This window comes from Rousettus aegyptiacus, unplaced genomic scaffold (assembly GCF_014176215.1).
Source record: "Rousettus aegyptiacus isolate mRouAeg1 unplaced genomic scaffold, mRouAeg1.p scaffold_m13_p_14, whole genome shotgun sequence".
NCBI lineage: Eukaryota > Metazoa > Chordata > Mammalia > Chiroptera > Pteropodidae > Rousettus > Rousettus aegyptiacus.
In genome coordinates this window covers 14,318,442-14,344,163 of record NW_023416289.1, presented here as the reverse complement: position 1 = coordinate 14,344,163, position 25,722 = coordinate 14,318,442, and the positions used below count along the sequence as shown (strand labels likewise).

General features: G+C 33.9%; 1 protein-coding gene across 2 annotated transcripts in view; it reads left to right on the top strand.

The window, feature by feature from the left end:
* Positions 1-25,722, top strand: part of CBFB (core-binding factor subunit beta) — a 41,678-nt gene that overhangs the window by 12,523 nt on the left and 3,433 nt on the right. The window contains exons 4-5 of one of the 2 annotated variants that reach the window (XM_016163055.2): positions 6,728-6,844; positions 17,360-17,455. In XM_016163055.2, coding sequence (XP_016018541.1) covers positions 6,728-6,844; positions 17,360-17,455 — 213 coding nt within the window. Of the gene's footprint in view, positions 1-6,727; positions 6,845-17,359; positions 17,487-25,722 lie in introns of both variants that reach the window. The other variant, XM_016163067.2, reaches the window with a different exon arrangement.

Below are 25,722 nucleotides of genomic sequence, written 5' to 3'. Positions count from 1 at the left end.
GATTTCAAGTAAGAGTAGCCTTGACTGTGTATTTGACATTAAAAAGAAAACTGTCTTTCTGATTGTATGGTTATTAACCGTGAAAGAACAGAAGAATTAAGAATAAGTATATACCTTCATATAAGAAGAAGCAACAAAATGATTATCAGTGTTAATTTTTAGAATAAAAAGATGAGAAATATATAGATAGATATACTTAATGAACACATATGCAATGTGCATCCATCTAGGAATCCTTTGCAAATTAATCTAGGAAACAGTAGTGATATAGTACTGTATAGGTAGCAATCATAGGGAAAATATTTTTCTCACAGAACTTTGGGCATTCTCGTGTAGGCATTGGGTTGGGGGCAAAAGACTATCTCTGAATACATGGAACTCCCTTTTTCACTTACACTTTTATTTCTTCATTTAAGAATTAGAATAATAGCAAGCAATACTGTAGCACTGGCTATGTGCTAGGCTCTTTTAATTGGTACATAGATAACATACTGATATTTTTATGATCTTTTTACTGCTTAGAAAACATTTGTAAATTTTAATGCTATTTAGCTTGAGCAGGATAGGAAATTATTTCTTTGATGTCACTTTGACACTTAGTTTTCTGCAGATGATCAGAAGCCACAGATTAGCTAACATGTTCTTCACGTTATAGACAGTGCTATAATAGGGAATTTAAATTATTATTACATTATTTTGTGAAAGTATACAATGTAAAAGTTGGAATTATCTGTCGTAAGCTTTTCAGTTTAGGCTGGGCCTTCTTAAACAGATGTGTATTTAAGAACCAAGAATGTAAAATAATACTTAAAATGTGCCTTTTGTCAGTATAACTGTGCTTTTAGGACTCGGACGCTGTCCTGTATTGTGTGTTAAGAAGGAAAGGGCTGAGTCTGGGAATGGTTGACAGGTTGTGTTTGTGGTTTGAAGACCTTTCTTCCATGTATACAACCAATACTGAGCCCTTTTAAAACTTCAGATGTAAAGGCAAATTAATCTTCAGATTTAAACAAGAGGGTATCCTAGAACATGTGACTTTAACATTTCCGCTAGGAAAATTTACATGTTTTTCAAACACACAATATTCTGTTCATATTAAATGATAATTTCCAGTAAATATTTGGCCTCACTTGCAGAATATTGTTTTGGTTTTTTTTTTAAGTTCATTTTATTTCTATTTTTATTTAGAATATTGTTTTAAATAATAGCCTTTTGGGAGAATCTTGTAAATTTTTTGCAAATATTACTTATTCATGTGAGCTCTTCAGTCCTGGTTTGCTATCCCTTTGCTATCCAGAACATTTCTGGGCCATTTCTAAAATTGAAATAAAATTACATAACATAAAATTCACCATCTTATCCTTGTTAAATATAATTCAGTGGTTTTTAATGTACTCACAGTGTGCAGTCTTTGCCACTAATTCCAAAACATTTTCAGAACTCAACCATTTTAAAACATTATGAAAATCTGCAAGCCAGTTTTTATGATGATCACCATCACCAGGCACTGTACTACATGATTTACATTATCATGGATTCTCCTAACCTTGCACTATGTAATTAAGCCTTATATTTGATTTTAGAATATATTTTGCGATAGTTTGATTTTACAACTGAGGAAACTGAGGTGCAGGGAGGCGAAATAAATCTTCAAAAGTCATGTAATTTGTTTCCTAGGTAGACCCAGGTCTTTTTTACCCCCCAGTCTCTGTTCTTTGCAGTATACCACATTGCTGCTAATAATTATTAGATAAGTTGCTAGAACTCCACATACCACCTTCCAAAGCCCTGTATTATTTGGGCTCACCAAGTTATTCTTACCGTTTGAAGTGAATAACTGTTACTATTTTAATGTAGTCTTTTTAGACTTCATTTTGATGACTTTGTAACAGCCTTAACCTTCATCTTTTTTCTTTTTTTATTGTCATCATTCTTTTTTAATTTATTTTTTTAATCGAAGACATGACTTAATTTTTTTTTTCATCTATCTCCCCCCTCCCTCCTCTTCCCCTACCCTCTGGTAACCACTAGTCCATTGTCCATGTCCATGAATCTCTGTTTGTCCTGCTCATTTGTTGCTTTTAGGTTTATATCCCACATATAAGTGATATCATGTGATTTCCAACTTTTCTGTCTATCTTATTTCGCTTAGTATGATTATTTCAAGGTCCATCCATGTTGTCGCAAATGGCAGTATTTCATCTCTTCTTATGGCTGAGTAATATTCCATTGTACATATCTACCACAGCTTCTTTAGCCAATCTATCGTAGGACACTTCAGTTGTTTCCATGTGTTGGCCACTGTGAGTAATGCTGCTAAGAACATTGGTATGCAAATACCTTTTTGGATATGGATTTTCAAGTCTTTGGGGTAAATACCTAGTAGAGGGATTGCTGGATCATATGTTAGATTCTTAGTTTTTTGAGGAACCTCCATACTGTTTTCCATAGTGGCTATACCAATTTGCAGTCCCACCAGCAGTTTATGAGGGTTCCTATTTCTCCTGCATCCTCTCCACCATTTGTTATGACTTGTCCTGTTGATTATAATTATTTTAACAGGTGTGAGATGGTATCTCATTGTGGTTTTGATTTGTATTACCCTAATAGCTAGCATGGTCGAGCATCTTTTCATATATTTGTAGGCCATTTGTATGTCCTCTAGAGAGAAGTGTCTATTCAGGTCCTCTGCCCATTTTTTGACTGGATCATTTGTTTTTTTTGTTATTACCGAGTCGTAAAATTGGATCCTTTTTGTCCTGCACACCCTTTTGAGAATCTAGTGAAAGCAATAAACTTTCTTAGAAAAATGCACATGAGCACAAACACATACATTTTTACATAGAATTTTAGATTTCTGGTCTTTTTGAAACTTCACCATAAACCTAAACTCTCCTATAGGTTCTCTAAACTCCAGACTAAGAACTCCTGCCTTAAATAAAAGCATTGCTAAAAGTTATGGGTGCTCTAAGATCCCATAACATAATACTTAGATATCTAATGCATCCAACAAAGGAGAAACTTTTACTTAGAAATCTAAAATTTAACCTTTAGCCTCTAGGCTTCTTGCATATTTTCCTCTTTTCTCACTGGCTGTTCATAGCATACTCTGCTGGGTTCTTTCCCTACTAGCCAGCACCTAAGAATTGGATTTCCTTGGCATCCTTTCTGGATGCCTCCTCTTTTCTCTTCTACTTACTGCTTGAGAAATCTATTCCTTTCCTCCGGAGTTAAATACCACTGTATCTTTGATGGCTGCCAGATTTACATCATCAGCTCATAGCTCTCTCTAGAGTACTTGAATCCCATTTGCAATTGCCTTCTCAAAAATCTCCATTTACATAACTCATAGGTGTCACTTATGTAACAAAAATTGTTGCAAATACTTTTTATAATAGTTTTATTGAGATAAAGTTTACATACCATAAAATTCACCTGTTTAGAATGTACCATTCAGGAGTTTTAGTATGTTCACAGAATAGTGTAACAATCACTACTCTCTAATTTCAAAACATTTGCATCACCCCAAAAAAGAAATCTTGTACCTGCTAGGAATTACTCCTCTTTCTCATCTTTTCCCCAGCCCCCGGCAGCCACTACTCTCCTCTCTGTCTCTCTGTATTTGCCTATTGCGGACACTTCATAAATGGAATCTTATAATATGTGGCCTTTTCCTGGTTTATTTTACTTAGCATAGTATTTTCAAGATTTATCCATTATAGCATGTAGCAATACTTTATTCCTTTTTATGACCAAATATTATTCCATTATATGGATAATGTCACAGTTGACGGTGCATACATCTTTTTCCTGAAGTTCTACTGCTACAGTGATATGGAATTAAGGCAAAGGGATTAAGAGGTACAAATGGATAATTGCAGAATAGACATGAAGATGTAGAGTGTAGCATGGGGAAGAGGGTTAATAATGTAATAAATATGTAAGGGGAAAGAAAGATACTAGACTTAGTGGGGTGATCACTTTGTGAGTTATGTGGATCTCTGATCTATGTTATACAACTGAAACTGGTATACTATTGTATGCCAACTATAAGTGGAAAAAAACTCATCGAATTGTACAGTGTAAATACAAGTAACTAATTGTCTCTTATATTTCAATAAAGACCAAAAAAAGCTACAGAATGTGAAGATTAAGTGATATCGTGTAATTTGGATAGACGATAACATCACAAATACTGATATTTAGAGCTTGAGTTGATTAAAAATTGTGTAATACTGACTTTTACCTATTTCCCAAAAAACAAAATGAGAGGTCATACTCACTTTGAACTTTCTGTGAATTCTCAAATACATTTTCTGCTTTTTTACTTTTGGAAAGATAAGCAGGCCTTTTTGTTACTGTGTTTGTGTATAATTATTTAACCATTATAAAGACTTTATAGACTCCATTTTGTATAAAGTATTTAATTGTTCTAGAACAATGGGTTTAATCCCTAGGTCATAGTCTAGTAAATTTTCAATTCACAATTTGAAGTAAGACATTATTTTCCATGAAAAAAAAATGTTTTAATGTTTAAATGACATTATTGAATTACATTACAAAATGCCAAACCATTAAGAGACAGAATTTTATTTTCTTTGTACTTTGAGGTTTGGTATTCATGAATGTATGAAAGTGCCAAACATTTACTTTAAAGATCTACACATAAAACTGTGTTTATTTGAATGTGAACATCTAAATAAATCACAAGGATCATCTAAATATTGTTTTAAATTACAATTCCAGGCACTAGCCTTGGTTAAGAACTGTAGCCATTTTCTGAACGCATTTAGGAATTTCCTAAAACAGATCAGTGGTTTTCTTTGTCATGTGAGAACTTTTATAAAGAAGTAATAAACGGGCTTTTTAAAAAATTTAGTAATTTCTTAAGGAAAATTTTTGACTATAAGTTAATATGAATAAGCTGCATTTATGGAATCTATGATTCTAAAAAATATAAACCATTGATGAAGAGTGTAGAAGCTGATTATGAACTTGAACTTTCTATGCCATTAGAAGAATTCTCTTTATGATTAGTATGAGAATTTAAAATAATGAGGCACATTGATAAGTAAAAGGTTATACTCATTGCTGTGTGGCACCCCCACCCCATTAGAAAGAGTAAGTGGAAATCTTGATTAGAAGATGTGATAAGTGAAGTTATATTGATAGGCAGTGTAGGGGGAATTGTACTTAGGTTTTGTGAGGTGTCAAATATGAGGTCATAGTCACTTGTTTGATTAGGTGTACATCCGTGGAGTTTTAAACTTAAAATGTCGAAGGGAATGAGCACTTATCAGAACAGAAGGAAATGTGTGGTTAAACGGTTTCAGCTATGACTGTAGACTGTTTCCCCTGGTCCAAATGGGAGGAGGAATGGAACCTTATGTTTTTGGCTTTTTTCCAATATAAGTAGAAATTGGTTCAGCATGGTTGATGGAGTCCTTAACAGGGAAAATGTGGTTGTGTTTAGTGATGGAAGGGAATAACATAAATATGTACTAAGAAGGTTTTATTTTACAGGTGTTTCAGTAGTGATTTTTCTATTATATTCACAATTACTGATAGTCAATTATTTTTACTAGACATCTCTAAAAACAAGAATGCCCCAAGATTCTTTGTAGAAACTGCTAAATCGAGTAAAGGAAAAGTTAATGTTTCTAGCGTTTTCCTCAAAGTGAGAAGCTGTCTTACTGATTTTATCTAATTATAGGTAGTAAATAATGCTAATTTTAGCTTAAAAAAGTACTGGGATTATCCATCGAAAATATACTTGGTATATAGGCAAATGAAGAACGTCATCTATAGAGATATATTTGATAACCTATAGTTTTGAAAATTCATTGAAATTCTGCTTCCTCTGAATTTTAAAAATCTTGTTAGGGTAGTAAATGATTTTTTAAATTATGCTAATTTTTATTTAGAAGCTAACGTTAAATAAAAAAAAAATAACCTTAAAATAAGATTTTAAAGTAATTATTAGAATAGTATTTTTTAGGATGGGGGAGATTATAGGAGCTATAATAAATTTCTTTTATTTTTTTTACTCCATCACAATAAAATATTCACTTTAAAATCATAGCATTAGAACATTGCCTTTCTTGCTGGATCATGAGTTGCTCTTGAGGACAATTATATTTTCAAGCAGTGTGAGAATTAATTTGATTGAAAATGCAAGTGATCTGAATTTAGAAATCATACCTATAGTGACTTGCTGTAGGGTAATTTATTTACTTGAAAAAATGATGAATAAATAAATGTAAAATTATTTAAGGTTCAGTTAAGGTTCTTTGTGTAGAAGCAGTAGAAATCAACTCTGGCTGACATCAGTAAAAAAAAAAACAAAAAACAAACAAACAAACAAAAAAACATTACTTACCATGAAGCTATGAGGTTGCTTGTAAAACTGAACACAAGTGTGCAGCCGGAAGAGCAATAATGTCTACTTCAAGTATCATCTTACAATAGTTTTTTACAAAATGTATAAAGCTTCCTTTTAAAAATAACCTGGAAGTATTGTGACTAGAAGTAAAATCCTGATAAACCAGATTAACTGTATAGAATATGGTCAGAAGTTATCGTTTATGTACTTTTCTATAATCCTTAGTTTTATAATTATATTCATCTTTTTTTATTTTCTAAGAAAACCACAGTTTTCATAAGTATCTTTGTCCTTTGTTTTTCATGTATCTGATGGTTTGTCATTGGTTATCCTTTTCTGTCTTAGGTGTATTTGAAGGCTCCCATGATTCTGAATGGAGTCTGTGTTATCTGGAAAGGCTGGATTGATCTCCAGAGACTGGACGGTATGGGCTGCCTGGAGTTTGATGAGGAACGAGCCCAGGTAGGGCAACTTCAGGCTTTGCTGAGTGTGGTCCCTTTATTTATCCCTTTTCTGCCTTTGTCTGGGGATTTATTTTACCCAGTATTAGAAAGTCTCATGTTCAAATGATACTGAGGAATCCTGAAGATGTTGAGACCTAAATTCTGGTCCTAGTTTTGTTAAGTTTTTCCTTCGGTAGCTCTAAATTTCATTGGATTACCCTTATCTGCTCAGTGGGGCACTTCAAAGTCCAGCAAGTGGTTCTGTTTAATATTTATTCTTGATCTTTAGAACATTATAGAATGTAGGAGCAGCACTTCTGGAATTGCCGAATGAGAAGCTTGGCAAATCCTGTACCCAAAAAGCAATGATTAAACTGGACAAACCTGTAAAAACACACACACACACACACACACACACACACACACACACACACACACACACACACACACACACTTATGGTCTCTGGACTTTAGCCAAAAGAGCTACTGACTTTCAGTAAGAAAGTGATTATCTGTGGCATTTTAGTCAGGACCTACTCCCACCTTTTTCCTCAGTGCTATGGTCCCTCCAGTTCTTCCCTGGGCAGGCAGGGCAAGCCATTAGTGCTGGCAGCTCTGTTCTCCTGTTAGAGGGAGCTGACTTTATTTAGAGCAACACTTGGAAAAATTCATCCTCAGAGATGTTATCAAAAACAATTGAAGTCTCTGTGACGAACAACCCTGGAAACCTAATGTTGCAGAAAACAAAATGGCAGACTGACCAGACTTTTATCGGGGCAACCTAGGGAAAGAGAGAACTAAAGTGGGCCCTACTAATCACACTTAACTCCTCATGGTCCATAGGCTGTATGCAAATGCAAAATCATACCCGTTCAGCAGAGAACAAAGAACCTTTGCAAATGACTAATTCTTGGCTGAACACAGGGTAGACTGATAAGCTCCCTGCACTTTGACAGTATTTCCCCAAGCCGCACACAAATCCAATGGCAAAAGAGGGAAGCCTACTGACTCCAGGTATCTAAGCAAAACTTCTGAGTAGTCATTGACTGACCACTAAATTATGCTGACCCAGGGGCAATCCCCAGAAAGCAAGACTAAAACAAAACAACAACAACAAAGAAAAACGAAGCTGTAACATCAGAAGCTGCACATGCCTAGGGAGACAGATTTTACAGAATTAGTCCAGGCAAGTCACAAAACAAACAAAAAACAGCAACAGCAAGCTTGAGGCAGAAGTTAGAATTCAGATTTGCTACAGTATATTATCTAAATGTCCACTTTTCAACAAAAAATTATGAGATACACAAATATACATGAACATGTGACTTATACTCAGGGAAAAAGGCAATAGAAACTGTCTTTGAGGGAGCCCAAATGTTGATTCTTAGTGACAAAGACTGAAAAGCAATTATTAGTATGTTCAAAGAACTAAAGGAAAATTCTTCCCTTTAAAGAATAAAGGAAAATTATGATGACAATGTTTCATCAAATAGAGAATATCAGTAGAGAGATCTAAATTTTTAAAAGGAATCAAATAGAAATTTTAGAATTGAAAAGTACAATAACTGAAATGAAAAATTCAAAGACTCAACAGCACATTTGAGCTGGCAGAAGAAAAAATTAGTAAACTTGAACATAGAGATTATCCAGCATGAAGAACAGAAAGAAAAGAACAAAGATGAACAGTCTCAGAGACTATTGGACACCAGCATACATACCAACATACGTTTAATGAAAGTTCTAAGAGAGGAGAGAGAGAAAAGAGCAGAAAATGTATTTTAAGAAATAATGACTGAAAACTTATAAATTTGATGAAAAATATTAATCTTCATATCTAAGAAGTTCAGTGAACTCCAGGTAGGATAAACAGAAAGAAACCCATACCTAGATATATCATAGTCAAACTTAAAAAACAGAGACTCTCAGAAGCAAATGACAGAAGTAAAAAGGAGTTCTCTTTGTTGTTTCTTTCTGTTATCTCTTCCCGTTTTGTTCTTCGTATATGGAACGTGAGGATTTTCATATGGAGAGATCAAAATGAAACCTTCCTAGTAAAAAATTAAGGTTTAAAGTTAAAATTCTTAAAAAAGAATTTCTTCTACCTTGATTTCCACAGGATTAGTCCCCAGCTCTTTCAGAAAAATAGTAAATGGCAATTTTGAAGGCATATTTTGTTAGAAGTGATATAAGTTGAGTTTAAATAAAGGAGTTAAAGTTTTAGAAGTCAACTCAACTCAGATTGAGTTGACTTCTAAAACTGAAGTATTTTATTAGGGGGATAGGTAAAAAAAATTTAATTTAACCCGCAGCATTTTTCATACTTAGAATTTTCCAAGACTTGTCTTCCTTGTTCACAAATTGATTTTTATCACTACAGAGTGCCAGCTGTTGTGATAGTAAAGTAACACAATAATAGGTCTTACATAATATAACAGTTTCAAAGCAGGGGACCCCAGCCATTTAGTCAATAGTCAGCACGTCTCTGTAGCCTTCCTCAATCCAGAATCATCTGCAAGATAATAAAAGTAAAGAGGCAATGAAGTGTACAAGTTAGGAGTAGGAGCTTCATAGTCATATAATTGTGAATCCTGGCCCCATTATGTACAACTGTTATGAACTGTATGGTGTGTTCCCCTAAAATTCATATGTTAATGCCCCAATCCCCAATGTGACTGAATTTGGAGATAGGGCCATTATGGGGGTAATTAAAGTTAAAGTCACAAGAGTGGGGCCCTGATGTGATAGATCAGTGTCCTGATAAGAAGAGATACATAAGAGAGCTTGCTCATTTTCTTTCTGCCATGTGAGGACAAAATTCTCAAACAGATGCTGAGCTACCTAGAAAGCTAATAGATAAATAGAATAGTCACAATTCCATTTTTAAAAATTGTGTAAATATTTCAGGTGAAATATTTTCACAGGTATTGTCTTTTTGCCTTTGTTCAGAGCACATTTGACAAACATTGGCAAGGATGTGGAGCAGTAATTGGTGTGTTGGTTGGTTACGTAAACTTGACACAACATCTGGAAAACTGGCAATGAATACTAAAACCACATATGTATATCTGTGATCCAGTTCTATTCTAATTGGTATGCAGTGGGAATGATTACATGAATGATAATGAATGACTGTGTTACTAGTTTATGTATTTATTACACTTTTTATTGTTATTTTAGAATGTATTCTTTCTACTTCTTAAAAAAAGTTTGCTATAAAGCAGTGTCCCGTGTTACACACACAGCAGCCTCATACATTTCATGTTCACGGCGTCTCTTGATCGCATTATTTTCTCTGTTTTTTTTTTCCCCTCCCTTTCCCCCCTTTTTTTTTTTATTATGGTGACATTGGTTAATGAAATCCAGTAAGTTTCAAGTGTACAATTCAACAGTAAGTCATATGTATTTTGCATTGTATGTTCACCGCCCATAGTTAGATTTCTTTCTATCTCTATCACCACATATTTGACCCTTTTTACCCCATCCACCTCCCACTTTCCCTCTTGTAACCACTAGTCTATTGTCCATGTCCGTGAGTCTCTCTTTCTTTGTCATGTTTGTTTATTGCTTTTAGCTTTATATCCCACATATAAGCGATACCATGTGGTTTTTCACTTTTTCCATCTGGCTTATTTTGCTTAGCATGATTATCTCAAGGTCCATCCATGTTGTCGCAAATGGCAATATTTCACCTTTTCTTATAGCCAAATAATGTTCCATTGTGTGTATGTACCACATCTTCTTTATCTAGTCTATTGTAGGATACTTTCAGTTGTTGCATTTTTTTCTCCTATACTTGTTTTAATCTCATGTTGTTTTGTTCATCTTGACCCTAAATGTACAAAATCCACTGCTAATGTTGCCAGTAGGAGGCCACATCAAGTAATTGACCTGGAAATGAAATTAAAAGTGATTAAGGACTACAAAGGTGGAAAATCTAACGGTTTTTGCTTGCCAGTCCAGTAAGTCACATTGCACCATAGCTGCCATCTTGAAGAACAAGAACAAAGTGATGGAAGCTGTTAAAGAATCTGCTTCATTGAAAGTAGTGAAACTAACAAAAATTTGGGAAGGGCCTATATTAGACATGGAGAAGCTTCTTGATTGAAGACCAGACAGAAGTATACCCTTCTCAGTACCATGACAGTCATGGCCAAAGCAAAAAATTTGTGTTGTTGAAAGAAAAGGCTGAACCTGATTACAATATTGAATTTACTGCTAGCTCTGAGTGGTTTATGATTCAAGAATCGTTATTTATTACATACCATGAAAGTAAGTCAAGTGCTTATGTGAAGGCAGCTGAAGAATATTCAGAAACTCTATAGATAATAAGATGATTATGGAGGAAAATTACTCGCCAGAGCAAACATTCAATATGTATGAGACCTCCCTGTTCTGGAAATGGGTGCCTGAAAGGACTTTTATCCATAAGGAGGCCAGGTCAATATCTGGTTTCATAGCTCTTAAGGAGAAGATAACTACCGGTGTTAGGAGTGAGGTACAGGCTACAAATTGAAACCCTTTATGATGTGGCATAGTGAGAACCCCAGGGCCTTCAAGAATATCAGTAAGCACATACCACCAGTGTATTGCAGGAGCAATAAGAAGTCACATATGACCCAGTTCCTCTTTCAAGAATCCCTCCTAAATTGCTATGCCAGCAAAATGGAGAAGTACAGTTACAGAATAAGATACCTTTCAAGATTTTGCTTATTGTCGTAATGCTCCCAGACATCCTCCTCTTATTGGTGATCTTTATCCCAATATTAGAATGGTATTTCTCCCTTCAAAGACCACCCCTTTGATGCAACCCATAGATCGAGCAGTTATAGCAGCTTTTAAGGCGTACTATCTGCAGAGGACCTTTGCCCAGGCTTTTGCTGCAACTGAAGGAAACACTGATGCAATTCTGGAAGGATTACACATAGTCTGCATCAAGAACCTTGCATGGGCTTTTGATGATGTCACCAAGGAATGTATGAATGGCATCTGGAAGGAGACACCCAAGAGGTTTGTCTGTGACTTCAAAGGATTTGTCAAGGATGAAGGGTTTGCAGAAATCAACAAGGCTGTGATTGAGAAGGCAAACAACTTTAACCTATGTGTGGGTAAGGATGACATTGAAGAGCTTGAGGTGGTTCCAGAGGAGTTGACTAATGAGTTGTTGGGACTGGAACAAGAACACATACCTAAAGAAAAGCCAAGAGAAAAGTAAACTGCAAGAGAAGAAAAAGGAGAGGAGCCCCAAAGAAAATTTACAGTGAAGGGTATAGCAGAAGCTTTTGTAGACCTCAACAAGCTCCTTAAAAAGTTTAAAAACATAGATCCCAGCATGGGAAAGTTTTCATTAATAGAGAGGAATGTTCATGGTTCATTATTTGCTTACAAGCAAATCTCTGATGAAAAAAGTAAGAAACTCAGCAAACCACTGTGGGCATATTTCTGAAAAGAGTGACACCTCCTCAAGAAGAGCCTCAAGCAGGTCCTTCAGGAGGTGTTCCAGAAGACATTGTTATCATAGGAGGTGACAGCTCCAAGTATGTTTTTGACCCTGAAGACCTCCAGTGGGACAAAATGTGGAGATAGAAGACAGTAGTATTGATAATCCTGACCCTGTGTAGGCCTAGGCTAATGTGTGTGTTTGTGTTTTAGTTTTTAACAAAAAAGTTTTAAAAGTAAAGAAAAAATAAATATTTTAAAATGGAAAAAAAATTTATAGACTGATGATATAAAGAAAAAATGTTTGTACAGCTGAACAATGTGCTTTAAGGTGAGTGTTATTACAAAAGAGTTAAAAAGTTTTTAAAAATCAAGTTTATAAAGTGAAAGTTACAGTAAGCTAAGTTTACTTTGCTATTTTTAGAAAAATTATTATTAGATATAAATTTAGTGTAGGCTAAGTGCACAGTGTTTATAAAATGTACAGTAGTGTACTGTAATGATCTAGGACTTCATATTCACTCACCACTCACTCAGTGACTCACCTAGAGCAACTTCTAATCCTGCAAGCTCCATTTTTGGTAAGTGGCCAAATGGGTGTACTGTTTTTATCTCTTATACCATATCTTTACCCTTTTTATGTTTAGATATGTTTGGATATATACTTACCATTGTGTTAAAATTGCCAACAGTATTCAGTACAGTAACATGCTATACAGGAACTATACCATATAGCCTAGGTATATAGTAGCCTATACCATCTAGGTTTGTGTTGAGTACGTTGTGTGATGTTCACACAACTAAGTAGCCTAACAACGCATTTCTTAGAACATACGCCCATAATTCTGCAATGTATGACTATATAATATACTTTAATAAAATGTTTTAAATGTTTCCCATAAATGAAGATACTTCTGAGAAGTTATATAAATTCAGAATTAAATTATGTTTTCTGATTGTATTTTTATCTTTTATTTTTTATAATTTGTAGGGATAAATTTCAGTGTTCTAAATAATCGCAATTCTCTAAAACTTAAACTGAAAATTTTGGCACTTCACCATTGAATCAAAGATTCAACAGATTCTCTTTAATCAGAGACATCCAACTAATTTTGAATAAAATATAACTACTAGGACTCATCAAAAAAAATTGATGCTATTATAAAAACTAGATTGATTTCAGAGTAGTTTTATGAATGCTCAGATTTTCTAAAATCCGAAGTGCATGCATACTGTTGTGGTGAATTTTTGTGTAATTTTTATGTATTCAGCATCAGCTTTGTCATAGAAATTTTATAGTTCAGTTGCTTTAACTGTGGATAAATAAATATATTTGTAATTTATGCTATTGTAACTTCTAAATGATATGGTAGAAAATCTTTGGATAACAATTATTAATTACATGTATACCACAACTAGTTCCTAGTAAATTCTTATTTTGTAGTTTTTAAAAATTCACTGAGAATGTTATTTTTTATGAAATGTGTGTTCCACCAACATTTGTATTTGTAATAGCAATAGAAGAGCCAATAATTTTATCTTTGTTGGTATAATTTTTAAATTCATTTACTTTCAACGTAATAACCTTTAAAAAGTTTTACAAGTATACTTCGGAGATGTTGCAGATTTGGTTCCAGACCACTGCAGTAAAGCAAATATTGTAATAAAGCGAGTCACACCATTTTTGGGGGGGTTTCCTAGTGCATAAAAGAGTTATGTTTACAGTACATTATAGTCTGTTAAATGTACAATAGCATTATGTCTTAAAAACACAATATACTGCCTTAATCTTAAAATACTTTATTTTAAAAAATGGTAACCATTATCTGAGACTTCAGTCAGTTGTAACAGTTGCCACAGATCTTCAGTTTGTAAAAAAATGCAGCAAAGTGAAGTGCAGTTAATGAAGTATATTTTGGTACTTTTTTTCAGGTTAGAAAAGTTGAACCATTATTGGAATTAACAGATTTTCTATTTGAAGTACCTGAAGACATTGATGCAAAACTACTATCCTTTAACTTTTTGCAAGGTTTTTCTGTTAATGAAACCAACATATGAACATCTTCCTTTTTTGTATGTGCCTGAGAATGTGAGTGAAATTAGTTTAGAAGAGTCGGTTGATTAATGGAAAGTTATATTCTACTGAGTGGATGTTCAATGTTACTATTCACAGCTGCACATGTTAAATTGTTGGCTTTGAAGTATATGTTGATACTTCTTCATCAGATTTATTTCTTTTGGTTTTCATGTGATCAGTGATATTCTGGTCTGCACAGAGAATATTAAATGTCATTATTTTGTGCCAATTACATGTTCATTATCAACATTCTAAGAATGAATTTGATTAATTTTTCATTAAACATGACTTCCATTTTTAAATTTATTGCTGTAGAAAGGTATTACTAAACTATAAAAAAACAATTGTAGATTTATATAATACAATAAAGACAATCACTGCAGCAAGAATGGTCAGAATAATTCAATATATGTTCTGAAAGCATTGCTTGGCTTTTATTTCCCACATGGGTTTCACATACACTCAACTACCTTTTGTGATGACTACTTTGTTCAGATGGTGGTATAGACCATGGAGTAACAGGCTAGTATGTAACAAGTATTTGGCAGGAACCAGAATGTTAAAAACCTCTCCCACTACCATCGAAGGCTGGTAGAGTTAGTTGTCCCTGGTCATTTGAGCATACATTATTGGGTGAATGTGTAGTTTAATCAGCAAGTGCCCTTTATACTGACCTTGAAAGGGAGGTGTTACTTAAGATTGCAGTGGGAAATGATCAGGATAACATTGGTAATTGCTGATCGTCTTTCAGATTTAACCCTTTATTAAAGTGCGGACTATTTACTACACATACATTTCACATCTCATTAGAAGAATCCAGGACAGAAGCTGGAATTAAAAAGTGGAGGGCTACCAAATCTCTTGGCTTATTTTACTACAACTATTAATTAGTAATGATACTTTTTTCTTTTAATGAAATAAAAATTTATGACCATTGTTAGTATACTCGTTAGTGGCTAATAATTTCTTTAGGGAATTAGATCACACATTTCACATTATATGCTCTTATTTCATCATGTAATTTTTCTCTACTAAATCACAGTCGATAATTATATATTGATTTTTGTAATTATTTGTTCATTATCCACCTGCCCCAGTAGGCCAGAAATCGTGAGGGAAAACACCATTTGTTCCTTCTCATTGTATCCATAACACCTAGCACAGTGACTTGGATGTAATAAAGACTCACTAAATATTTATAGAATAAGTGAATGAATGAATGCACAGATACCCTGTTGTCAGAAGATATGTCCCAATTGATACCTAACTAAATAGAAAGCCATTGGGAGTTGAAAATAGCATTATTTTGCAGATACCTTTGGCTTATATAATGCATTCTGAGAATACAGTAGGTGTGTGTGTGATAATGTTTAGTCAAATGTATAAATTTTGTATGTTTATAAATGCTTGTAAAATAATAGCTAACACATTGAATACAGTCAGGTAGTGTGCTTAAGTACTTTTTTATATATGTTATCTTTTTTAATCTTTACAACTATCTTATGAAGTAAATATTATTACTATGCCAAGTTTACTAAGGTTTAAACAAATGAAGTACCTTGCCCTGGGACATTTACAAAGCTAGTAAATGAATCATAAGAATGGAAGTTTGATCACACCTTTCAATTTTAAGTTACAGACTTTGTGTCAGTGAAATTTTAAGTAACAACTCTACTAACAAAGGATTTATCACACAGAACAAGATATCCAGTCATACACAATCCATGCCTGATTTAGCACTTAATTATATTATCAGGACCCTAGGTCTTTTCATCTTCCTCCTGTGCTCTGCTCAGTGTGTGACTGCATCCTTGTTAACTATGCAAGCTGGCTGCTCTATCTCTGGGTATTGCATCGGTTCCCAGGAAGGAGAAAAGGTGAAATGCATCTTAAATGACTTTCTTAGAAGCCCCATTAGATGACTTATGCTTCTGTCTCATTGGCTAGACCTGAATTATTTGGCCACTCCTTGCTGCAATGAATCTAGGAAGGTGAAATATTTATGAGTTTTTTGGTATTGTTTTTGATCTTTTAGTTTCTTCAAGTATACTATCAAAAATCCTAGTATTGAGAAGTGTTTGACTGCAAAGGTTGAACATCCTGTGTTGTATACAGGGAACTTTTTAAGTTGAAGGGAACTATGGTCAGATCATGCTTTAGAAGGCATGCTCTGATGGCTGTGTGGTAGATTGGGGGACGACAGGATGGAAGCAGGAAGAGACCATTTAGGAGACCTTTGCAGTGGTTTACATAAGAGATCTTACAAATCTGAACTAGAAAAACGTTCGTAGGAATAAAAAGGAGACTAAAGATTCCAAAAATATTTAGGAGGTCAAATGGATAGGACTTGGTAGTTGATTGGCTCTGTGAGGACAGGAGAATTAAGAGTCAAAGGTGGCTCAGGTTGCTGGCAGAAATGAATGAGTGGTGCCTATTTAGACACAGTGAGTTTGAGATATCTGTGTTTCCTTCATGTGCAGATCTTTATCTATTAATTGAGAAAGGATTAGGATAGATTTTTTTTATGTCACAAATATTTTTTTCTTGAAATTCCCTTGGAATTTTACTTACCTTTTGTTGTCTAGAAGTTTCCAATGTTATATAATCAGTTCTGTTAATATTCTCTTTTATATTTCTGGCTTTACTGTCATAATTAGACAGCCTGGCCTGTCTTCTCCCAAATTATAGAAGTGTATACCAAATCTTTTTTTTTGTACTTCTGTGGTATAAATATTGATTTGATTGGGATTTTATTTTGGTGAATAGGATGAGGTAAGGAAAGAAAAAGGAAGAGTATTTTCAGTTGTTAGAATATGATTGAATACTGTTACTATTTATGCGTGATATAAAACATGAAAATACTGAAATTTTTTTCAAGTAGTCCTGACATTGATTTTTTTATGGTTTTGATGTTTTGAGAAATATTCTGCCGTTATTTCTTTACAAAAATAAAACACCGCCAAGTTTTAATTTTTATTATAAATCAAAATTTAAATACCTATTTTTTATATTCTCTGATAGCAGGAAGATGCATTAGCACAACAAGCCTTTGAAGAGGCTCGGAGAAGGACACGTGAATTTGAAGATAGAGACAGGTCTCATCGGGAGGAAATGGAGGTGAGAGTTTCACAGCTGCTGGCAGTAACTGGTTAGTACTTTCCCCCAAACTCTCAGGCTCTATTTGTAATGTTTGTGCATAATGTTTTTAAATGGTTTAAGTTTAATTTTGTCTTTTATTTTTAAAAAGTTGTACTCATTGACTGTGTTTATTAAATGTAATCACTGTAAAGAAACTTAGTCTTAATTTTAAAGTTGTACATAAGTTCCTCATTTATTGGTCCTTATAAAAATCATTTAGTATAAGGTGTATTTTCTCTTCATTCAAATTTTCTCTTGATCCAAATATCTTACCTCTTTTTTCATAATTATTTTTCAGATTATTTGTAAAAAAAAAAAAAAACACTTATGTTATCATAGAACATATATTCTAAGAATAGTATTAAAACTTTTTGGAAGTATTGTTATTTTCCACTTTTATATGAATATTTGTCTTGTTTTTGTACCAATATAATTTTCAGTCATTTGTGTATTCTCTTACTAAAGTTTAATATTTAAAACTACTCAAAGACTAGAATTAGCTTAAACTTGTTTTCTTTATACCTTTTTATGGTAAAGGAAAAAAAATATAGAAATCTACACAAAAGTAATACGTACCTTAATTATTATAAGGCTAACACCGTTATAAATGCCATTTAGGTCAAAAAATAAAACTTTGACAGCTACCCCAGCACCTCCTTCCATGTATGCATTGAATTATGACCCTTTCACTCTTCTCAAAAGTAATCATTACCTTACTTTTTATAGTAATCACTTTTTTGTGTCTTTCTGTAGTTTTATTATCTATGTCAAGTTTATTGTCTTGCCCACTGTTTAGATTTAATATGACTTTTAATTGACATGGATGTTTAATTTTTTCTACATAAAATTATACCCTGCTTTAAGCATACTTCAGTTATAAAAATTAATAGTGTCTGCAAGTTGTTCCGAAATCCAAACTCTAAAGTATACCTTAACCAAACAAATAATCAAGATAAGTACTAATTGTTTAAAAGAGAATATTGTCAAATCTTAATATCAGTCATGTGCTTCAACTTTATGTACATAATTATCAACATGAACACTTTACACAAGAAGATAGAGAAAAAGTCCATGTTTATCTTTGATAATCAAAGGAAATGGAATTAAAATGTAATTCCAGTATATCAACTAAATAGAATAATATCCAGGCATTAAAGAGTTCTTGAGATTGGTTGCACAACAGCGTAAATGTTTAACCCTACTGAATTGTGCGCTTAAAAATGGTTAAAATGGTAATTTTTATGTTATGCGTATTTTACTACATTTAAAAAATGTTTTAAGTCAGTGCCATATATTACAGAAAATTTCTTTTTTCCATGCATAAAGTTTTATGTACATTATTATTTACACTATTATTTAAATTAACACAAAAGTGTGTGTGTGTGTACCCAGACTCTAGAGCTAGACTGCAACATCTGAATCTGGCTCTGCCACTTACTTAGTGGACAACTTATTTCACCTTTTTGGTTGAATTTTCTTATCTATAACATAGGGCTAATAATAATCGTAACTATCTCGTAGGGTCATTACTGACTCTTGTGAAAGCACTTTTAGAGTGTGTGGCACTGGCTTGGTGTCAGCTGCTATTTTTGATATTTCATATGCTATTATGTTACAGCTTTTTTAAAATAAATGCAAAACTCAAGCCTACTCAGTGGTTAGTGTATGAAATAAAGTAATCTTTCAATGATTAATATTTCCCTTTGTCATTGAGTGAATTGATTTAATTGGCTAATAGCAACTATGATGTTTCCATACTTATTAGCTAGAAGAGACAGGGGAGATATAATACACTGGTTTTATTTGAAGCTTTTACACCTCTTGTGATTAAACTTCCACAGCATTTTCTCTCAGAATGCTTGTATCTGTAATAGTAAGAAGTTTTAAAATGTATAATATGTATTTGTTATTTTATACCAAACCTTTTTGCTCATGCTGTTTGTTCCCTGGCCAAGAATGTACTTTCTCCCCATTCATTAAGGCCCTTCTTAATGTTATCTGTCAGTCTCTTCTCTGGTCTTCTTAATCATTATTAACCCTTTTACTTTGTAGTTTCCAGACCTCCTCTTATTTTTATTATTGTTCTTACTGAACAGTATGTTGAAACAATTATAAATATGTATTGTCCTCCATTCTATTGTGATCCCCAATGAGACGGGGCCCCTCATTTTTTAACTTCCATATTACCCACTACAGTGTTTTGTACATTGCGTTTAGTTGTCATATGGAGATCATCAAAAAACAGATCCTACCTTGCTTGTCTGAAAACTAGAGTTACAAGATAGCCTGTAGGTTAGTTAGAGTAGAATAATACATCTCGATGGTCTCTGGAGAGATTTAAAATGTTTATAATTTATTGGTTTATATTAATTAAATAATGTATTAAGCAATGAACCCCTGCATTAGGGACTAGAAAATATACAGATGAAAATGTTTGGTTTCTCCCGTCTGATCTTGGAAGCTAAGCAGGTCGGGCCTGGTTAGTACTTGGATGGGAGACCACCTAGGAAGACCGACCAGGTGCCGTAGCCATAAAAATAAAAAATAAGGGATTGTAAACTGACAAGGTTCTTGCAATCTGTGAGGTCAACCAATGGTTGCTTGGCCTTAAAAAAAAAAAAGAAAATGTATGGTTTCTATCCTTGAGCAACTCTCAGTCTTGAGGGAAAATAGATGTGTAAACAGATAACTGCAGTTTGCTTTAGCAGCAGCAATACATAATGGAGGTTCAGAAGGAGAACTGTGGCAATGTGGAGGATAGAGTACTTATATCTGCCTCTGCTCGGGGATTCACAGAATACATTTGCAGAGATTTGAAGGAAGATCATGAGTTTGCCAGCTGGACAAGCTAGGGAAAACATTCTGGGCAAAAAGAACAGTATATGCAAAAGAGTGAAAGAGTAAGAGGTCTCTCCATGTCAGAGAACATGTTTGGTCAGTCTTTCTGGAGCATGCTAACATGCCTTTAAATAAATATAAGAATCATTTTATAAAAAGTGTCCTTCAGGTACACTATATTTGAAGAATAACTAACAATTAATGAAACAATTATTTAGAAAGTTGTATATCTTTTGCTTTAAATAAAATTCTACATTAGTTGAGACTAAGAATTGCCTTTTCTAAAATGTTCGATTGTTCTTATAATGTTACTTGAAGAAAAACATTTTGATGTGTGTTTACATTTATATATGAACAAAAATATAGTGTGTTGATGGAGATGTCAGAATTTATTGTGTTAGATAGTGTTCAGTTGGTTTTATGTCATTGATTTGAGAGCGTGGGCTTTGTAGTCAGGCCTAATTGAGTCCTACTCCATCACTTTCCAGTCTCAAGCCCGTTTTCTCATAGAAATTGTTGCAAGAATTAAATAGGAAAATGCTTATAAAGCACTTAGTATGGTGCTTGGTATGTGTATGCCTTCAGTAAATAATCTCTGAAGTACGTCTTTAGCACTAAAAGCTCTACCACAGTGATGGTTCCAGTTAATTGAATTATCTGGCGAACAAGAACATCCTTTTAGTACTCTAAAGTGTATCAGGGCACTTTCCCTGCATTATGACCTAGAGCATAGAAAAAATAGATTTTCATCAATGATTTAAGATTTTGTTGTCCCTTATGGCACTAATTTAAAACATCAGTTGTTGTAGAGAATTGACATCTAGAAAATTGGGCTGAAATCAGACTCCAGAGCTTGCACTGGTAGTCACTTAGAGGAGTTGGGGGTATTCATGTCTTTTGACACTTGCACATGTATATTTTGCTTCCCTTAAAAATTCATAAGTTCTTTATGTCAGCTTATTTTCTTTAGCTTACCTCTTTTTTCCTAAAAAAGAACACTGGAGAAAAATGTTCCCCCCCTGTAATTTAAACATCTGTAGGAGGCCATATATACTTGGACACATTTTTTCCTTTGTTTTTGGGTTCTTTTTTTGAAAAGTCACAATTTTATTTAAAAAATGGTTTTCTTACATTCAGCTGCACATTCTTATTACAGTTGAAGAAACTGAGACTCTTAGAAAAATTAATTGACTTGTTCTCTTTCAAATAGTTGGTTAATGCAAGGAAGAGTGAAGACTTAAACCAGTTTCCTAACCAAAAGGTCTCCACAAATATATCTTAGAACTGGGAAATGAATTTCCACATCACCCTTTAAATTATTAAGTTGAAAAATGAAATCTGCCAGGAGAGGTTAGAAACCATTTTGCCTGGAAAAGAAAAAGCCAAGGCCTAACAGAATAACAATTTTAGTGGGTGGTCCTGATGCCTGACTAGAGATGAGGGCCAAGGAATTGTGGTAATTAGTAGATGGCAGTAACCCAGTAGGTCCTTGGAAGCTTGAGATCCTGGCAGCATAGAGGTTTAGGGATGTCCTGCCCCTGTTTGGATAACCTGTGAGGCCTCTGGCTCTGTCATGCTAAACCTGTAATGGTGGTGTTCATGAGCATTAAATATATGTGTAATGTTGAGATTATTGACAGTGAAAAGCAGAACTCCAAGTAGTTAATAGCCCAAGGGTTTTCACCCGTGTCCTTTAACCTGAAGTCAGAAGATTCTATTTCATCATCTGTAAAGTTTAGAAACTTTTCAGTCTGCCATTCATGATAGATTTAGCATTTTCTTTTTCAGATTTTTCTGGAGAAGAGTATTTTAGCAATGTGATATTTTCTTTACCTTTTAGAGGTAATGGCAGATTATCCTTTGTCTGGCAAATGAAAAACTATAGTGAAATGAAGAAACGTTGTGTACTTTAGTGACCTCTTCCATATACTGTTAAACCTATGGTGTATAATAAATTGATAGGCAAAAGGTAAGAACTCTGTGTGTAATATTTTACCTTGTGGATATCTTTAAAAGGAATACATACACATATTTGTTTGAATGTTCATAGTCACTCTAGTAGGATACATAAAAAACGGGAAATGGAAACCGTAGAGGGGAATCAGGGGACCACATGGGAAGGTCATTACTTTTCAATGTTTATCTTTTGTACCTTTTGAATTTTGTAACGTGCATCTATTACCTATTTAGGAAAGAAATAAAATTTAATTTTATTAGCACACAATGACAAAAACAGAATATTCTAGAACTTACTATCTATATCTTCTGGCATATAGGCATTTTAAAAAATCTGAAATCCTTTCTTCACTTGAAATTTTATACAGAACTCCAGTATATAAAATAGATATGAGCACTACTCTGAGTGAAGCAGGGGTAGGGATTATTCTGGGCTCCCTCTGAAAGTCCCTGGGGTATTTTCCAGGAACCCAGTACCTGGCAGCATGTAACTTGAGTACCTTTAATGTAGGAGACTGAATGTGATGTTTGTAATGGATTGACCTGGTTCAGATCCTAGCTCTACTACTCGTTGCCATGTGACATTAAGAAAGTTGCTTATTCCCTTGAACCTCATCTGTAAAACAGGGCTAATAACACCCTTCCTCCTGGGTTGCTGCCTACCTCAGTTTCTCATACCTAAATTGGGACTCAGTGGAAGCTAGTTTCTTCACTCCCTCATTCTGTACACCTTGGCTTAAAGGAAAAAAAATCCCAGCCTTATTTATTTTAAGTTCCTACAGACTTCAATTTTCAAAACACTTTACCAACATTCATATTTGTGTAAATACAAATTAACATATCTGGAGTAGCAGTAAAGGCAGGCATATCCTTACTTCAAATATTATATTGCTGAGCTACTTTAGATCCTGGTTTTGTTTGTTTGTTTGTTAACAACAATGAAGGATTTTGAACTTTTCTTGGTTCTGTTGGAGGTCAAGATAGCAGTTACCTGGGGGGTTGAGTAGTGTGACTGGGGAAAGGTACAAGAAGTTTCCAAGTTTTGTTAATGTTATAGTTCTTGATATGGGTGCTAGTTACATGGATGTGTTCACTTAGTGAAAACTCATCAAGTTATATATTTATGATTTGTACACTCATCTGTACTTTAATGAAAAGTAAACTTTAAACAACAAAAAGTAATCACAGACATTGCTTCTATGAAATGACTGCCCGTTTGATGTCTCTTGCCACATAGAAGTAGCCCAGCCTTTTCTACCTGAGAATTCCTCCACAATTTGAAAATGTTGATGTGTTACCCATGGCAGTTCTCTTCAGGTTACACATCTCTATAACTATAATTCAAATGCCTGCCTTTTGGCTTTTGCAAAGGGAGATTGAGGTTAGTAAAGAACAGAATGAGTGCTCTGGTCATAAATAAATTGGAAAGATACCTCCAACTATCTGTTTGATAGAAGCTCATACACACTCTTATTTAGAGGCTGCTTCCATCTTGATTGCCCTCTTAACCAAAAACTGTAATATAGCATTGCTGGCTCTTAATCCAGCTGCAAGGTGAGAGGGTACTGAAGGAGGTTTTCTCTATCATTGTGTAGGAAATGTTTTCATTTGATTAAGTTATAAAGCATGAGCGAATAAATTGTTGCCTTTAATATCAGAGAATGGGTAAATAATTACTTATTCTACTCTAGGCAGTTTTAATACGATTCAGCAAATCGTGGAATTTTCTGTCGAAACTATTTGGAAATAAAAACAGGCAAAAGGCTTTATGTGGCTTTTGTATTTGTGTTTTGTATGTTTTTGGAGCCTTCGATTCTGTGTGGTCCAAGGAAAAATCCCAGCCTTATTTATGTTGAATCCCCACAGTCTTCAGTTTTCAGATCACTTTACCAACACTCATATTTGTGTAAAGACAAATTAACATAAGATTCTGTCTATACTGGGCCTTCCTGAGGTATGTTTTAGGTAAAGGTAGTAGATGAGAGTGAACTGGGAATATGAACTCAAACTAAGAATGAGAATTATAAAAGGATGAATGAAGAAGAAGTTAGTAGATCCGTCTTTCATACTAAGAGTGTCTTAGTTGGTTTGCTGCCTGTCATAATATTAAAATTTATTTTTTAGCCTTGTTTTTGTTTGTAAAAATTACCCTTATCTACAGGAAGCAGATTTTAACACTCGAGAAGTTCTTATAGATAAATCGGGAAGCGATTAACAGCTTTGTTGTAATAACAACACCATGAGTGCTTATTATGTACCACATGTGAGAAATGATGACATAGAAGAAGATGCAACAACATTTGCTTTACACTTGATTCTTAAATGCTCTTATAAGGTGTATCTCTATTTTGAGAAATTGAGGCTTAAAAAGAGTAAGAAGCTCATCCAAGATCACAGAGGTAAAGTGGTAGGACCATCCCCATTCCAGCTAAGAAATGTAGATTATTTCTACTGTTGGTTTTATTTTGATCTGTCAGTTAAGTATATTTATATTTAAGTATTCCTGAAGTTGTACACTTTGTAAGAGCTATATTTTTTACATAGCTGTTAGACCAGCTCTTGTAGCCTGCTTATGCGACAGGTGTTTACAATTGTCTGCTGACCTGGGTTTTTTTTAATGAGTTTGGGAAAAGTCCATTCCTTTTTTTCATATTAAGACTTAAAATTTCTGCTTTGTGTCTCCTATAGCTTTACCGGTCAGGATAAATAGCAATGACTTAAGAGGCTGACATTAGTGCTAATTGTGAGTTAAAGTTTCATCTTTTCCAGAGGTCTGTGACTGCCACCAGCTAACTATGTAACCTTAGGAGAATCACTTAACCTTCTTGGGCTCAGGCTCATCATCTGCAAAATGAGAGTTGAACCAGATCTCTGAAGTACTATGCTGCTCTAAAATTCTGTAATTCTATATTCTTTTAGCCAAGTTTCAAACATAAAATGATAACTAGCACAGTATCTGGACATAGTATAGACTCAATACATTGTAGCAATTTTTAATAATTAGGGCATTTTCTCATGAAGAATGTTCAGCAATTTGATGATCTAGATAATAAAAGGATGGAAATCAACTAAGAAATTTTATTCTTTTTCATTTGGTTATCACTGCCTTTAGCTACTTCTGTATAACCCTGACCACTAGGGAAAACTTCAGTACCTGATGACCTACCTTTTGTCTCTTCATTTTGGACTTATGTCATAATTGCCTTCTAGAAATTGGATTTGCCTTGTTTCTAGGTGATGATACATTAAAAAAGAAAGAAAGAAAATGAGCAACTGATATTAAGAGGTCTGTGCTAAAATATCTAGATTAATTTTATAAATATTAAAAACTAATATTCTCAACAGGCTCGTGGGTAGATGCTTTATATTAAAACCCTGTTCTGAAAAATTGTTAATAAGTGAGAATCAAGGGCCATGTAGATCGACTGGAGAGAAAGAAACTAGTAATGATG